The 19,015-nt window shown below is 34.0% G+C and overlaps 1 protein-coding gene across 1 annotated transcript in view; it reads left to right on the top strand.

Annotated features, from left to right (window-relative positions):
• Window positions 1–19,015, top strand: part of LOC102544705 (low-density lipoprotein receptor-related protein 1B) — a 316,032-nt gene that overhangs the window by 126,485 nt on the left and 170,532 nt on the right. The window contains exons 22-24 of the mRNA XM_072962065.1: window positions 9,217–9,405; window positions 10,253–10,401; window positions 15,462–15,555. Of these exons, the coding sequence (XP_072818166.1) occupies window positions 9,217–9,405; window positions 10,253–10,401; window positions 15,462–15,555 (432 nt within the window). The remainder of the gene's footprint in view (window positions 1–9,216; window positions 9,406–10,252; window positions 10,402–15,461; window positions 15,556–19,015) is intronic.

Here is a 19,015-nt window from a genome sequence, read left to right as displayed (position 1 = left end):
CCTAACCGCATCTTCCTTAACTTAGAAATCCTGTTTTCCATTTAATGAAAAGAAAATTAAATAGCAGAAAATTATATTTAGGTCAAGATTTCATTCTGACTGCTTGTATCAAAATATGTAAATTCAGGTTGAGTTTTCCTTATTTATTGTTAGTTGCCATTGAACTTGAGATGTCTTAGAGTGGTAGTGTCCTGACAAAAAGACTGAAAATGCTGTGTGAATGGTGATAACAAAAGGGTAAACTAAGAAAACCTTATCTTTGACCTTGAGCTTTAAAACTTACTTGTTCTAGGAATATACATATTTTTTCAGAATAGTCTTCTTGGAATCACTGAATGGTTTAACCTTGTGTTAAATCAGTTGGTAGTATATCTATTTTATCCAGTATACTGGAAAAATATATACTCATAACCACTAATTTCTCTGAAGAGTAATCATTGGATATGATTCTAAACTATAGCTTATCACTAAACTATCTTCTGTTTTGTGGAAAAATTGTTTAAAATTTCATACAATTATGTTGACTATGCCTCTTCATTTTTTTCTGTACTCCTGATGGTCCTCATATTGAAGTGTCAGTGTTGTAGTCCAACTCTGTTGTTTGTTTATGGCTCTGGAAATGCAGTTTGTGTTGTGAGGGGGGCAGTTCTGTGTTTGGATTTAATATTCCAAATCATAACCCATGCAGTGATCATCTGATTAACGTTGGGAAAAGAATCCAGATATCAGCATGCTGCTGGTGAAATAGCAGAAATATATTTAAAGGGTTTTGTTCTGAGAGGGGAGAAAACACTGAAAAAGACAAAGGGAGTATTTTGTGCTCATATATCCTGAAACTCAGTCGCTGTGGCATTTAGGTCTTTAGAAAATGTAAATACCCACTGAAGCCCACCCAAAAAAGGGAAAGAATCTAATAAACACCACAATCCAACTTTGCAATTTTCTAGAGTGTTTCTTGGTAAGATATTACATTTTAGTACTTTTGAAAAAAAATTTTCCTGTCATTCACAGCCCATTACAAACGGTAGACTTCACAGGCTATTTTATGCCAACGGTGTTGATGTGCTGCTGTTTACAATACAATAAAAGTTAATGGAAGGGAGCAAAATACAATTCAGTTACTATAGAAATGAACCAGTAAAATAAATTGAAATTAACTGCCATTTCTAAAAAGACTTAAAATTTCTATGTCAATCATGTCTTTCACTTTTGTCCCTTGAATAAAACACGTTATACTGTGTATATGTTTAAATAGATTATTATTTTGCAACTGTTACATGTGTTTCATATAGTTTTAAAATATAATTCTAAGTATTTCCCTAGTATGAGTTTTCAGCCACTTTACAATGTTATCCATCCCAAACATGATGTGGTGCAGCAAGGGAATCACTAGATTTCATTTTGGTCCAGGTTACTCTCTAATTTAGGCAAGTTGCTTTGCCACACAATAGTTTAATGTTCTTATCCATAAAATAGGATTTCTGGTCAATCAGTGATTTTCTAACATTTCTTAAAGGAACTGACTCAGGTTGGCACTGGAGCAGAGGAGGACTATTCTGTCAGTTCCCTCAATTTCTCCTAGTTATCCCCAGGGCTACTAGAGCACATTTGAAGATGCTTGTAATATGTTACACTCTTCTGTTTTATTTTAGATGCATGTGTATAATTATAGGAATGTGGGAAGGCCAGATACTAAATTCATGTCAGTGGCTCTACTTGATATCTGTCCCAAAGGCAAAGTATTTTATAGTCTTGAACTTTCGTGAGGACTCTTTAACAAACACATTGCTAATGCATATGTATATAGAATATCATAACTCATATTTAGCACTTATGGTCAGTTCTGAAAACACATTTCCAAGTATCTGTGAAGTTTGTATCACCAGTAGAAAAATCCAGAGAGTTTCAAAGCAACTGGAATATATATTTAGCAAGTGCATGAAGCAGTGTTGCTTGGTTGACCTCAGGGATTGGCAACCAGTGTCATCACTGAGAGAAGATTTTAGGCACAGTCTAGTTTTCAAAATAAAGGAACTATAATTTACATTGTCTGCTTTATAAATCCTCACAGTCATTAACAGAAATTCTCTTTTAGATGTTAAAGATTAAAGTGGCCATACCTGACCTTACATTATGAATAATTTAAAGATGTATAAATGAGAGAGGGGAAGAGATTACATTATATTAAAATTGAATATTCCTTATCTATGTAGAGAGTACACATTGTTGAAGGTGACAAAGTAGACAAAAGGAGGCAAGGGATACTGGGAAAGGATGGGCAAAGGATGCCTTCAGCCTTTTAATAATGACTTTAAAGAAGAGCTCTAAATAATTCCTATATTTTGCCTCATACATTACATTTAATTCAAAAAGTTATACATTTAAGTGTCCCACTGTAAACTACTGCATTAAGGAGGGACATATAACTGTTGTTTGGACATTTGATCAGTGTCAATATTCAAAAGCAGCCTCATGTAATAGACTCCCAGGTAGTTCAGTTCATACCTGCTATGCACAATGACTTATGCTAATCAAAGAACTTCATTTGTCCTCCTCTTCAAGGTCTCAGTGGTGGGTGGGCTTTTGGAAAGATCATATTTTTTATTGGAAAAAGTAAATTTTGAACGTTCTGTCATAATATTTGGCATTGTTGGCTATCGTTAGTGTTTCTGCCATTTCTTAATGCTTTCATTGCTTTTGAACAGTGAACTTTGGATCCATTTGCCTGAAGTTTTATTTATAGTCCTGTTTCCATTAAGCAGGGTTGTATTAAAGGATAGGCAGGAAGAGTGTTCACAGAGGCAGAAGTTAAATTAGCATTTTGTAGCCTGTGGTAGATGGTTCTAAGGAAATCACTATTTTAAAAAAGATTCTGCAAACAATAACCCTGAAAGGGATGCATAATTACTGACAAAGAAATGTCCTTGTCCCTAAGGTTACGTAAATCATACTCTTTTTGATGGAGCATTTTAACTAAAACTGCTGACTCAGCAGAGGATTCTGGAAATTATTATACTGCGGCCGTTCTCCCCTCCACCTACTCTTCTCTGTTACTCTTCTAAACTAGAAACCGTTATTCACCCACATACGCACCACTGTTGGGAATCTTCCGCTTTCTTTGACATGTTAAACCGCTTTCTTCCATCATCTAAATTTATCATCTGTTTACCAGCCTACACTCCTTTTGTCACCTTTGATTAATTTCACATCATTTTTAAATGTGGTCTGTTTTCCTTGTTTCATTTCTTCCTTTTTTGGTTTCCATGTTCTTCTCCTTTGACTCATGCTCTGGCTTCTGTACATTAGCTTATTGTATATTATCCTTCCAGAACGTTATCAGGGGAACTTATTAGTATCCAGGTGTCTCAGAGGAGAGCATTCATGAGCACCCTGGTCTTCTCTTCTGAAGTCAGATGTTTCAGTCAGGTTAATACCGCCTAGGGGATGGCTGTCGTTGATGGGTTTGATCAGAGAAGAGATGTGTGAGATGGAAAGCAGTATTGAAAATGTTCATTGGAGGGAGTCCCAGTTTTCCTACCTCTGTCTCTTTGTCACAGGATGCACTAGAAGGCTGACTTCTGTGGAGTGCATCACTCAGGCTCTTTTACCTTCCAACCTCAAGTTGGATTTAAACTATGGGAGGCATTAGCAAGAGATTAGATAATGGAGTAAGGAAGAAGTCAAAATATTTATTTATCCCCTTTCCCTCTGTACCCAACCACAGCGGTTTAGCAGTGGCTGAGTTCCTTCACCTCATGTCCTCTGCATTTGCTAGGTGGCTCTTTTTCCTTAGCTCCAGCCTTTACCAGCTTCTGGTAACAGACTGAGGAAAAAACTTAATCTTTCCTTGCCCATGCCCATACCACACCTCTGTAGATTATTATGAGAAAGATGATGTAGCCACCTGTCATACATGAGACTGACTTCTTTCAATTAAATTCATTTTGATTATCATTTTAAAATGTGTTCTCTGTTTACTACAAGAAGCTTGGCTGATACAAAAGAGATGACAGAGTTTAAAAATGAGGAAAATTAGACTAATTTTGCAGTATTTCAGGTGTGAGGGAGTGTGAGCTCTTACTTGGGGTAATGGCACCAAGAATAAGAAAAAATGGAGAGTCTTAAGATAAATTAAGAAGCAAAATATGATAGAATTTAATATTTGATTTGATATTCTTGTTAACTTTAAAGTTTTAGGAGATTAAATTTCCAAACAACCAGTTGTAGAGTGAAGGCCAGGTTGATCTTATTGGAGCCTTCAGGTGTACCAAACAATACATAAATTCTTTATAACTAAAAAAAAATAGATAAATATTCAGATTACTCTGTAATCTTGATTCCTTCATAAAAATAACCACTGATGTCGGTGGTTGCGTTCTATGAACTTTGTTTTTCTTTGAAAATATTTATAATAATTTTTAAATAATAAAATTTGCTACATTTAACATTTTAAAATAACATTTACATCTTTAAAGTAAATAAGGAAAAAAATGGAGCATTAATAGTAAAACTTTTATTTAAGTACTAACCCACTAGACAAAGTCATGTTGAATCTGCCGTTATCCCAATGTAATATCTTACGCATAACACACACTGTAAGATTTTAACTTAACAAAAGATGAGTACTGTGTTATTGGTGCATTTCATTCTCAAGTATTTAAACTAGATTAGGCTGAAATACAAAATTAGATTGGTATTATCCAGGAATATACTTGTTTAACATGATAAATGCTATCCAAAAATGAATAATCAAGTGTATTGTAATAGAGTATCTCTAACTTTGAGGCCGCAGTTAAGCCGAAAGCATATTCTGGATTTCCACTTTTTCTATTTACCGTAATTACTAGGAGCCTTCCCAGGATAGCATCCAACTTGACTAAAAGGGAAAAACTCCACAAAAGAGTATTTCTTTGATTTATTTGTTGCCAAACATCAACTCCTTTCTTCTGATACATGTAGTCTATGAAATAAAAATTAGGAGCTTAGTGCTTGAGTGGAATGCTGGAAACAGTACAATAAATAATGCTCTTATACAGAATCGAGGCCTAACTACAGAAAGCAGCTTTAGAATCGGTTTTAAATATATAATAAGTACCCGTTAAACCACAGCCCACATGACAGTTCTGTTTTTTCTGTCCTTGTTGTATGTGTCTACTTCATACTTGTAAAATGAAAAGTTTTCTTAAATTTATTTTTCACATTTCTCTTTTAATTAAGCAAAGGCAGTCTTACGTATGACAAGGGGTCATATTATTTTTCTCATAAAAAGGATAACCGCTACCATTTTGAGAAAACATTGACTACTTTTACCATAAAATCAACAATATCTTAGTATTAGTAAGAATTTATTTGATGAATGTTATTCTCATGCCATCATGTTTCATGTTTCTGTTTTATATATAATTTATTTTGTCAGCCCCACTGACTGCCAAATGACCTTGTGAGACATCTTTTTTGTTCCTCTGTTTTACATATATGCATACGTAATACATATATATGTATATATTACAGATGTTATAATCACCCACACACCTAATACATGCATGCATGTGTATTCATGCGCACACACACACACATACACACACATGCACGCACACACATATCTATAAGGTAAAAATAAGGAAATAAATACAGAAACAACGAGAAGTGAACAATTGTATTTTTCTCATTCTGAACCGGGCATGTTTCTTGTACCAAAATATATTATGCTTTGGCTCAGAACATCTAATTTACTCTCAATGTAGGTTGAACTCTTCATAAGTTGATGGAAAAACAAACACAGCATTTATTTATTTATACTTATCACTTACCAGTAAATAGATAGCAAGTTTTTCACAGCAACTTCAGCAGATAGTCAAATAACTGTTGGGAAGAAATTTAGGTCCTAAGGAGGAAATAAGGCATACTGCCAAGTTATGGACCAAACCCCTGAAAAGGCAATGTGGAAAGAGTTTTGTTTGTTTATTTTGCTTCCTTTTGTTTTGCTTAATTTGTTTTGGCATTGGTTGTGGCATTCAGGGACCATGTCACCGTGCCTCAGGGAGTAGCTTGTTGGAGCCAGTGTAGAGATACAGATGTATGAGACTCGATTTCTTTGTGTTAATATAAGTTGATGTTTTCACTTCATTTATTTCCTCTAGAAGGAATACTCTGGTGGTTGTGTTTGATGCTTGCTGTTTGGGAAATAAGCATGTTTACCAAAGGAACGGGCCTGAAGTAGGCTTATAAAGCTATATCCTATTCTTCTTTGTCAATGTCAAGCAAGGAATTGACTCAAACAGATGGTCTCTGGGCAAATGAATGATCTTTCTTCACTTTGACCTGACTTTGCATTCTCTAGACATTCAGCTATGTGCCATTCTTTTGAAATAAAGGTTCATCTTTCTGATCTGCATACATTTATATTAATTGTTTGATAACAGAAAGTTTCTGGTGGGCAATCACTGCAAACTTAGAGGTAGCAAACTTGCCCTGAACTTAATTGCCCTATGTCTGAAAATCATATACAACGTAATTGCATTCAAGTAATTAAATAAAATGATTTTCACATGGAGCTTATGAAATGAGCCCCATTGTTTTATATACCTGTATCAATTTGCTAAGGCTACCACCAACTTGGAGGATTAACCAACATAAATGTATTTGCTCACAGTTCTGGAGGCTGGAAGTCCCAGATCAAGATGTTGGCAGGTTTGGTGTCTCCTGAGGCCTCTCTCTCTTTGGCTTGTAGATGGCTGTCTTCTTGCTGTGCCTTCATATGGCCTTTTCGCTGTATGTACACACCCCTGGTGTTTCTCTCTTCTTATAAGGACACCAGTTATATTGGGTTAAAGTCACACTCATAGGATCTTATTTATCCTTAGGTACTTCCTTAAAGGCTCTATCTTAAAATACAGATATATTGGGATCTAGAGCATCAACATACGAATTTTGAGGGAACGCCATTCAGTTCACAACCCCATTTTACCCTACTGGGATGGCTTTCTTCAAGGCAGTGCTAGAAGGTAAAGTGGCAAAGAACTTAGCAGCCAGCAAATCCCACTTAGTTTCAAATACCAGTAACTTCAATCACTAGTTTTCTCCCTCCCCTCTGGTCAAGTTACTTAAGTTTTGCAGATCTTAGCTTTTTTATCTGCAAAGTGAGGTCAGCTGTTGCACAACAGAGTTGTTGTGAGTATTAAATGAAATAAGGTGTGTGAAGTAGACATCCTATTGCAGGGTTTCTCAATCTCATAACTATTGATACTTATGCTTGATAATTCTTTGATGTAGAACCAGAATAGCCTCCCCTACCTATTGAGAGCCAACGGCCTACTTCCTGGCACCCAAGAGCTGAATAAATGTCAGCTATGGTTACTTACTGAATAGTTAAAAAGACTATGTTACTTTGAGATGCAAAAAGGCAAATTCTTACCATAACTTTATTTTTTGTATAGAAATTGATTGAATCTCTGGTGAACTGAGATTTTTTTTTTAAAGTGATGATTAACTTTTTGGGTCCATATTTAATGATAAATTACTTCCTTGGCATCTAAGGAAATCGGAATTTAATATTTCTGAGACTTTCCACTTTTTCTGCAGATTTTTATTTTATTTTGAAAATTTCCACACATACACATATGTTGAAAGATTGTTTTAATCACTTGTCACCAGGATTCACCCAGTTGTTGACATATTGGCACATTTGTTTTATCTTTCTGTAATGAATTTATATAACCAAAGGGGGAGAGCGGGCATAGTTTGTATAAATAACTCAGACACGACTCACTCTGGTAGAAAGAATGTCCTGCTTTTCATCTTTGTATTCAGTTCTACTTATTATTGTCATAACGGGCTCCACGTCTTAGAGTACATAGATGATAAAGTTTGTGTATTTGCATCACAAGTGTGCACATCTGGATTTTTCTTGATTTTTACATCCTTCATATGCATAGCGTCTGTTCTGAGTTAGAATTTTGGCTAGACACTATATTATTTATAATAGTCAATGGCTTAACATTATTTGAAGGAGCCTTATTTTATTTCTTTTATTTCTATTTTCTATGAATCATACTGAATTCTCTGATCACTTTTGGCCCATCTGGGTAGAAATAACAACTTGGTATACTTAAAATTTCCACTTCTAGTTAACAATATAAATTTACGTGGCATTTTAGAAATAAGGCTGTAAACCTCCCTAGAAAAAGTGAATTGTGTTTTAAAATTTGCTGGTTTTTCAGTTACTACTGAATGAGGAATATGCCAAACATTAATTCTCAGTCATTAAAATCTAATCTATAAAAAAATTACCTGACTTACAGTACCCTTTTATATTAATGAACATTTTGCAGAAATTGTAAAAGTAGACCTGAAAATTAGTACGGATAAATGTATTGGAATGTTTGTGCAAATTAGGGAATTCCCATTTTCTTTATTTATTGCTTTTTTTAAAAAAAAAGTTGAAGAAACTTCAATTACATTTTAAAATTATTGAACTTCAAACCACCAAACAAATTTATTAAATCTTTTTTATCTGATAGGACCCTGGAATCTCTTGAATAAATAATTCACATTTTTGATGCTCAATCTACTCTTTACATTTAAACCTAGTCCTATAATGAAGGTTTAATTATACAACAATTTCAGTCTGCAACTAAGCAGTGTTATTACTGTTAAATTGCATAATACATTTGTTATCTGTTACATTTATTTTTCTCTATCCTTATCCCAGCTTATTTTCCAAGTAAAATTACTCATAAAATCTCAGTGACTAAAATGGTTAATAGTAGGCTTAAAGTCACTCCTTCTCCGGGTAGACGGACATTTCATCCTGGATATATAATTTAGTCCATTTAAAAGTGAAAGAAAGCAGTACAATGACCTGTAGATTTAAGGAGGATCTAAGTTAGGAACAACTCGATGGAGATACACACACATATATATATAATTTTCTTAATGTTGGATATTACTTGTTTCTGGTGAAGCAGCCGTGACTCTTGAGCAGGATTGCATTTTCTTCCCAGTGGTTGAACCAAGCTAAATCTGAGCAAAGCAACCTGCGCCAGATCCTGCATTCTCTTAACCGGTGATAAAGAACCTTGCTGGTCTGACGGGTTGTCACAGCAATTATTCACATGAAGTTCTCTAGCAGTTGTGTCTGTCAGCCCATGTAGTATTGAATATTTTAACTGGCAGTCTTCCAAGACTGAACATTAATCTTACCATCTCCTATTACAGTCCCTAATCAAGATATTCCAGGGGTGATTGCACTAACATTGTTTGAAGACTACATCTACTGGACTGATGGGAAAACCAAGTCACTCAGCCGTGCCCATAAAACCTCGGGAGCAGACAGACTCTCACTGATTAACTCATGGCATGCCATCACAGATATCCAGGTGTATCATTCTTATAGACAACCTGATGGTAATTATTCTTTCCATGATTTCCATAAATGCATCAACATCTTTAAGTAACATTCCATTTTTGTTTCCTTCAAGGTGAAGTGTAAATTTATTTTTGAGAAAGATCACCAGATTCCATTACTTAGTGTGATTGTGTAGAATGAATTCAGTTAATATCAAATATTGCTGTTCAGAGATATGGTTAGAAGCTCAATAAGAGTACAAGGAATTATTGACTTGTTGAAATCATTTTAAGCCGAAATAACAATAATACATGTAGTTGGAGAAGTGAAGACTATATTCTCGAAATAATTTATATTTACAAAATAGTCACAGGATCCTAGTTTCTGGAATGCTGGGTGAAAGGAACTATGTTTAAGTAGCTCTAAGCCTCTAAAAATGAGAAATACATCAAATTTGCTTAAGCATATATCTAGTGGGAATTCCATGAGGTCATATGGAATAAAGTTTTAATTATTTTGCTTAAAACATGCATTTGCCTTAGAAAACAAAGCCACTATACTATTAGTTATGGATCATCATTTCATTGTTTTATTTTACACTTATATTTCTAAACTTATGTATATATTCATCCAAAATGTTTCTAATCTCTTTATTTTTCTGATGCACACTTTTTTCAACTAAAATACTTGCTATTGTAGAAATGCATTCTAATTATTCAAGGTAAAATAAATGTCATAGGATGATGAGTAGAATTTGTAACCAAATAAAACTGTATTTGTAATCTTGACGAGTTCTTGATTACAAAGTTCTATTCAAATACAAGCTTAAGCCTCCTAGCTCTAATCCCATCTTACGTTATTGGTCTTGATTATGCTGCTTTGTTGTTGTTTCTTTCTCATCCGTAGTCTCCAAACATCTTTGTATGATAAATAACGGAGGTTGCAGTCATCTGTGCCTTTTAGCCCCTGGAAAGACTCACACCTGTGCCTGCCCCACCAACTTCTATCTTGCAGCGGATAACAGGACTTGCTTGTCCAACTGCACAGCCAGTCAGGTGAGTGGAGCTCTAGAAATCATTTCATGGCATGTGTGAGCAAGTAGTTATAATGGCTTTGCCTGAGTTTTGTTTATTTATTTAAACCATTCTTGAAACATCAGTTTTTGTTGTTTGGCATAACATTACATAAGCATTCCATACGTCGTAGAGAGGGTCACAGAGTAAAGGAAAGCAATCTGATGCATGTTGGTAAAATGGGAATTTAGGAAGTACAAATAGAGGTCAAAAAGGAAAGCAAAAACAAAAGTGAAAACCATTCTTACACAGAACCACATGGAATAATGGTGCAAATCATGAATGGGCACAGTGAAGTGATCACCGGAGATCTGACCTACTCTGAGATACCAGGCTGGTCGAGGCACACGGTTGAGGTTAAAATACATGCAGTTTAAACAAACAGGAAAAAAATCTTCCTAGATAATCTGCTCCGTATCACTATCTGCACCTCTCTCTCATTCCTCAGGGTAAAAGATGTAGAAAAGATAAATTGATGGAAAGTAATTTTCTGGATATTTTTAATCGAAAAGTTATGTGATCTAAATAATTTCCTTTTGAAACCTCTTTTTCTTCCAAATGTAATTATCTTCAGTAAAGATATCCCAGAGGTTAATTTTTCTGCTTAATGGTAGTTGCGTGGACTTAACTTTATTATTTTCAATTTTGAGCAACAGTCGTATGACATTATAAAATTTGATTTTTGTTACTTTTAACTATCTTAAGGTAAAATTGTCAACGAAACCATGTGGTTCATTTTTTAAATGACTGAATTTATTCTTAGAGTTCTACATTTTGAGTTTGCTGGTTTTCTAATTCTAGCAATGACATCATGGCAGGAGACTAAATTTCTCCTTGGATGTGCTTATTTTCAAGATGCGGAAGCTAATCCTAGCTCAACCTACCTCGCAAGTGGTGATTATAAGTATCATACATTAAAGAACTGTACAAATAAAAAAGATCTCACGTCTTCCAGGGAGCAGTAGGTATAGTGGTTAAGGGCCCAGACTCTGAAGCCACACTCTCTACGACAATAACCTTGCCTCTGCTTTAAATTGGCTGGATTACCTTGGCTTTCTTATTTAACTTCTTGATGCCTCAGGTTTCTCATCTTTTAATTGAGAATGATATTGCTAGGCCACTGTTACGAAGATTAGGTGGGAAAAGATCCCGGTGCATAGTGAGTGTTGTTCTTACCCTAGCCATCTAGTGCAACTAGGATGTACTCGAGTATGTGTCCAGCTAGTGTGACCTGCTGTCAGGGAGTTTTGACGTCTGGGTGTGAGCACAGATCAGAGTCTCTATTTTCTTTACAGAGTATGTTGTTTTGATTATAATCCCCTAAGTGTTTGTGTAAACAAAATATGTTGTTTTTAGAGAACTGGAAATTTAAGTCACTATGAGAGGTAAAATAAGCAAGCTGATTCTTCCCAGAGGTAAATGTTAAGGGAGAAATCACATCTTTAAAGATATTTTAAAATATAATTTCTGTTAATGCCGCTTAGTATAGACGCATTTCCAGTTTTACCTCTAGGTTGTTCTGAAATACCCTCCGGTCCCTTGCTTTGGAGCAGTCCCCAGTCACTGTGCTGAGGCCCACATTGAGGCTGGAGGTGACTTGGCCCTAAGTGCCTAAGCCCCTCACAGTGTGGTGAGCCTCAGGAGCCCACTGGAGACAGAGTAAAGCCAAAGGATGCTTGACACACAAGCGAAAATCTCAAACAGCAGGACAGAGATAGTAAACCATCAGCATTGCTGTAGTCATGAAAGGAAAAAGATATTTCAAATTATTCAATAGGGAAACCTATAATTATATTTATTCCATGGCAAAAATGCTGATCAAATAAATGAAAGCCTAAATCAACCTAGAAAAGTATGATTCATTTCTCTCAATTTGGTTTCAATAAGAACACGACTAAAACGTGTATAATTTTTCAAATACCCCAATCATGTTTTGCATGAGTTAAAAAAAATCAATAATAGCAAGATAGAACAGCAGCAGCAAACAATTTTGGGTCTGATATCTTTGTTTTCATCAATACTTCCTGAAAAAAGTTATCACTTTATTTGTTTCATCTTTAAGAAAAAAGTTACTGAAGAATAAATGTTTCAGCTGACACAACCAATTAGTGTTTTTCCCTGTAAGTCCTGTAGTTTATACTGCCGTTCATCACTAATTCTTTTTTTGATGTAATAGGAGGAAAATACTATCTACTATATATCTCTTGGAGAAAAGTCAGTTCATAGAAACATAATTTTTAGTGAGGCAGACGTTAAAGTTAAGTAAATAATTTAGGTACTTCAGAATCGTGCCACATTAAGCACTCTGATAAAAATATTACATTTTAAATTCATCTTACTAAGGGATGTTGATTTGTTATCATCTGTTAATTCCAGCCAATGGTACACCCTCAAGTAGTAATGATTTTTAAGCAAAATAAAATAGGTAACTCACACCTATATGAATTCTATTAGGATAGAAAACAAACCTAGGAAAATCTGGTAAAACTCAAGATTAGGTCCAATGCTTGTAGCATGAATCACTTCAAATGTTATAGTTAACAATTTTAATTAGAAAATTTTAAAAGTAAACTTAAAAATGGATTTACTTATTTTTTACGTGGAGATTTCTTGTTTCAAGTAAACTTCACTCCATGAGGGATTTGTATTTTATCTGTGTATTCATTTTAGTAGACGTACATTTAGTAGTTTCTTTATTGCTTCTTCTTGTGGGTGATAATTGCAGTTCATAATTTCTTTTATGAAGATATTAGTCTTGGAGAGTTTTACCATGTAGAATGTTCTATATTTATATTTAGCATTAATCTTTTTTAAGTTACTGTATTTAAGTACAGGGGGAAAAGCCCAGCCACAAAATAGAAGAGATTTGCCTCTGAGAGCAATGAATATAATGTTGATTAGCATAAAAAGAGACATAATAAGTATATTTTACCCTGGTCTTCTTAGAACTCAAAATGCTTTTATGTCCTTGTAAAAAATGAAATGGTGAGCAAAATCATTGTGTCATATATCATTCCAACAGTTGGAGTTTAAATCAGATGTATTTAGTGAATTTAAAAATCTGTATTTTAGATATTTTTCAAATCTTGATTGTTAAAACTTTGAATATACTTAGGAGACTTGAAATCCTCTTACTAATGGACTTTGATAAACTATAATGACTGGAAATGTTTAATGTTCAGGGCAATTGCTTTCAGAGTTAGCCTTATATCCCCAGACAGTCACTATATATAAAAGTAATATTTTTCCATTGGTAATTTATGAAAACCACAACAGACATGACCAGAGGCTAAGTAAATATGAGAAAATCACTTGAAGAGTGAGATCTTCCCTTGGATTCACAGTGCACTGTTCACTCTTATATTGCCACAGGGGACAAATTACTCTCTTACTTAAAAAAAATAATATATAAATATACCCTGAATCAACTCCATACTATCCAGACTGGTTCGGTAAAGCTAGCATTGAATTTTCTCTTACTTGAAGAAAGTTAACAGTATTTTATTTTTTAATTTTTATTTTTTATTGAAGTGTAGTTGATTTACAATGTCACTTTCAGGTGTATAGAAAGTGATTCAGTTACACATATACATACATACATATATATTGTTCATATTCCTTTCCATTATAATTTATTACAAGAAATTGAATATAGTCCCCTGTGCTATACAGTTGGTCCTTGTTATTTATCTATTTTATATATAGTAATGTGTATCTGTTGATACAAAACTCCTAATTTATCTGTCCCTGGCCCTTTCCCCTTTGGTAACCATAGCTTTCTATGTCTGTGAGTCTATTTCTGGTTATCGTTTTTTTAAGATTCCACATATAAGTGATTATATGATATTTGTCTTTGTCTGACTTACTTCACTTAATATGATAATCTCTAGGTCCATCCATGTTGCTACAAATGGCATTATTTCATTCTTTTTTATGGATGAGTAATATTCCATTATATATCTCACATCTTCTTTATCCAATCATCTGCCGATAGACATTTGGGTTGTTTCCATTTCTTGGCTATTGTGAATAGTGATGCTATGAACATTGGGGTGCATGTGTCTTTGGAATTATAGTTTTCTCTAGATATATTTAACAGTATTTTAAATGAATAGTCTTTTAGTTTGCTAATCCATTTTCATTAGAGAAAACTGAACCTAGGTTATATTTTTTTCTACAAATCTGTCTGGCATGCAGCATGCTAAGATAAATGCCACCTTGTTGTTAGTCACTCATCTGGAAATTACAACAGAAATACTTCAAGAAGAAAATTAATACATTTTAGAAAATATCTCACTAACAGTTTCAATTTCAGAAGAAGAAAAAAAATTGATAGTGCTGGAATAAATCTGCTAAACTTTATGGCTTGTGTTTTTCCTGGCAACCACTTCAGGTGCATGTGCTCTCTGTATGGAAAGTGTTTTTCCTTCAGTTTGTTCTGTCTTATGAAGGTACTCTTGGAACTGAATGTTACTGTAAAAAGGATCCGTTTGTGGTCTGATATCACTAAGGAATAAACTGAGCTTTCTTTTTCACTGTATATAGCTGACCAGTAGTGAAGTAGGCAGGAACAATAATTCAAATTAATTCAATTTGTTAAATTAACTCTAACTAAATTAATTCAACTTAATACCACTTTCCGATATTCCTGATGATTTTTAGCCCTATTGAGTGTGGAGCAAACTTTTTCTGTAAAGGTCCAGATACTAACTCTTTTAGACTTTGTGGGCCACGTGTTCTCTGCAGCAGCTACTTAACTGTTGTTATGGTGAGAAAGCTGCTGTTGACAATATGTAAATTGGTGAAATTGTCTGTGCACAGGAAATCTCGGGAGGTTTTCCTGAACGATGTGCTTTCCTGGCAGGTCATTTTACTGTGTGTTGTGCATTTATTCCTTAATGCATAATTGTCTGAGACCACCACAGTTTACATCCACAACAAGGGAATAGGCTAGGCCACTCTGCCTTGGGGAGTTTTTAAATATCCATTATATATGAGCAGGGTTTTTCAATCTTTCTTTCTTTCTTTTTTTTTTTTTAAAGTTTCGTTGCAAAACTGATAAATGTATTCCATTCTGGTGGAAATGTGACACCGTGGATGACTGTGGTGATGGATCTGACGAACCAGATGACTGTCGTGAGTACTCTGGAGGATGTAGGAATTTAGACTTGAGAGTTCCTGAAATCCCAGACCTGAAAAGTGAAGCTAGATCCTAAGCATTGCCTTCTGATGGTTTTCCAAAATTGAAATACAAAGATTTTATATGTCAGTGTTTAAAAATACTACAAAAATTGTTGCAGTATCTTCTGTATGTCCCTGATCACTATTACATTGACAGTGACACCATCAGCAATATTTGTTAGTTTTCTTTTTCTCAATTTTTTTTTACTTGTAGAATACTAAACTCTTCATGTAGTGATCAGTAGAGAAAAATCAGCATGATTTTGACTTAATATGTCACTAAATTAGAAGCAAAAATGGGCAAGTTTTCAAAATGCCACTCAATGACTGAAATCTTGCCTTTTAAAGGATGCAGTCCTTCAACCTTTCTGTCATTATTAAAATACTGAAAATTCTTGAAAAGTCAGAGTTTTCCAATGTAAGTCATTAGTTTGCTATTAGGCAATTTAATATGCTCTTAGTAGTTGCCTTAGAGTGACTACCAATTATGTCTTGAGATTTGACAGTTATTGGCATGGTTAGGTGCTATTTTTTTAGCTATCTTTGGCAACATAGGTGGTAATGGACAATCAACAGACTTTTCCTTCATAGCCTTTATAGTTCACTCCATAGGTCACTCCAGTACTGTCCTGTCAAGTTGAAGATGCTTGTAGTCAGTCATGATAATTCCCTCAACATCCCATTGGATGATTGCCATGATTTGGTCTTGACAATTGACATCAAGATCCTTAGACTTGCACTAAAGAAGGACAGTGTAATGTCTCAGTGAAAGCTGGCTGCTTTCTGCTGTGAAACTTTTCGCCACTTAATTACAAGGCTGTTTCAAACTTAGGGCTGCTGGATCGTTACTTAGGTGAGCTGTATTCCATCTCTCTGGTCACTACCAAGTATATCAAACATTTGAAGTTTTTTCATGTTTAATGTATTTGTTTGAAAGCAGTAAATAATATACTCAATGAGAAGGGAAAAAGTTATAAAAGTCATTGCTTTTCTAATACTATTTTTCTATTTCTGAAAGGTCCATTGCTCTTTGATTTTTTAATAGAGTTTTTGTTTTCTATGATGGGCAATATATGAAGAGTAGTATCTGTATGAGATAGCATACTATTATGCTTGAATTATTCTTTTTTTAAGTTATTGAATTAAAGAGAATATTGAGGAACGAGAAATTATGGTGGCCAATTGAGATTTACTCATTTAAAGTTATTAATTTCCCCACAAAACTAAACTTTCTTACAATATAGTAAATAAAGTAAATATAACTTGCTTTTGTAATTTATAGAAATAAACAAAAACGATTGTGTGAATTTATTTTTTATTAAGGTGACCTTTCCTGCCCAGATTTAAAGTGTCTTTTGAGGAATTACCACCATAAGGACCTGCAGACAAAGTCAATAGCACCCAATACTCTCTCTTCTAAAATATTTAGTGCTCCTGTAATTTTAATCATGACTGAAATTTTATGCTATAATCATACTAAATATGAAAAATTACCTAGATATTTAGCATAATTTTTTTTTATATTTACCCACTTATAGAATATTTGGTGAGCAAATATGACTTTAATGTCTTTTGAGGGGAACCAAAGAGACATCTGGTGTCTAAGAGTCTCTGTATTATCCTTATCGTGGTTAAATACCAATACTACATATTTTTATTGGTGACATTATCTCTGTGATCTTTTAATAAATGATCTGTTGCTTGGAGTTGACGGGTTAAGAGCACTGAACATCTGTCGTCATGACATTTTATTTTGAGAGCCATGGTGAGGTGGAAAATGATGTTCATGAGTCTGTGGAATGTTTAGAATTCATTTTTGAGTAGCTGCATCATCAAAAGTTACAAGTATTAAGAGCCACTGACAATACCTATAATTTCACCTGAAAAAGCAGAAAAACTTGATCCCAGTTTCAATAGTGTTATTTATGCAAATATAGTTAAGAGTGAAGCATCGAGAATTCTCTGGCATCGTAAGTTTGTAACTATGTTTCCTATGATACTCTAATACACCAAGTATCATCCTAGAGATGCATTTAGAGGCACATAGGCTTCCCAGTTACCTAACAGGCATTGAAACTCCTTTAATAGTTACAACCTTTCTTATGGAAAGGTTCTGGACAACCTCACTTATAATGGACAAGATGATTGTGGGGATGCGAAAGCGAAAGGGACCATCATAAGTCACCTCAAACTGTTCTATCTTGCCTTATTTTTGACTCCTATCTGAAATTGGTCTAAAAATTATAATTGTGCACCATAAATTCATAGTGCAGAAAAATATAACAGCAATAATGGGCAAAGAAATATTTAAGGAAACTGTATATGAAGCAGGAGGAAATAGAGGAAATGCATATGTTTAGAGCATGAGAAAATTAAGTATCACCCAATTTAGACACTTAGTGTGATTAATTCATAAATGTCTAAATTAGAGGAAAATGACTTTCAACATTTTAGAACTCAGTTCTGTGGAAGTCATGCATATATTAAGAGTTTTATTAATGTTAAAGAAAATTTTAATTAGTATTTTAATTATAAAAGCCTAATTTATTTTCCAAAGAAGGTACAAAATATAATTTATTGATGTTTGATTGACTGACTTGAACTAATAGACAGCATATTATTAACCTCAAAGTCAGTGATTAGTAACATACAGTAGGATCATCAGTCAAAAGATAAGTGTTTTATTGCAAACAACATAGTTTGGGAGAAGACTTCAGAGTCAGATGTGGATTTAAATTTCTACTATGGCACTTGAAACTTGTATATCCTTGGTTAGTTACTAATACCCATGAGACTTAATTTTCTCATTTATAAAATGGTCATGGTGATGCTGAGGTGAGAAGGTTATAATGACATTCAATTAGTAATTATAAATGAAAGAGCCTAGCCCAGTGCCTGACACAGGGTAGATTTTCAATAGGTCCTATTTTATTATTACTATGGTTATTATTATTATTCCTTAGGAAAACCCAGAGAATATAGCAAAGACTACATTATCATCTGGGAATTATTTTTTATAACAAAGTATGTATGGTGTATAAAAATCTTTACTAGTTACAAAATATTGTCCTTATTTATTAATAGGATTATAGGAATAAAAATCAATAATTCTGATTTAAAATGTGGTAGTTATAGGAAGCATTTGCTTAAAGTATGTATTGAGGGCAGATGTTCCTCTCTTAACACATCACAGGCAGCAAAGTGATCGAAGAGAAATAATTTTTTAAGTCATACTGGAATAACATTTTAAAATAGTACAATAAGTTGTGCTCTGCCACTTAACCTCTTAGTACCATTTGTTTGAATAGAGGGGGCATTTATATGTTTTAAGTATATTTCTGTATTTATATGCTATTGATATCTTTCTTCTTACTATTAGTTTATAAAATGTAATCTGGAGGCCATCGGAGCAGGT

Source organism: Vicugna pacos, chromosome 5 (assembly GCF_048564905.1).
Source record: "Vicugna pacos chromosome 5, VicPac4, whole genome shotgun sequence".
NCBI classification, from domain to species: Eukaryota; Metazoa; Chordata; class Mammalia; order Artiodactyla; family Camelidae; genus Vicugna; species Vicugna pacos.
Note: the sequence above shows the minus strand (reverse complement) of the source record. Positions and strands in the feature narration are given on the sequence as shown.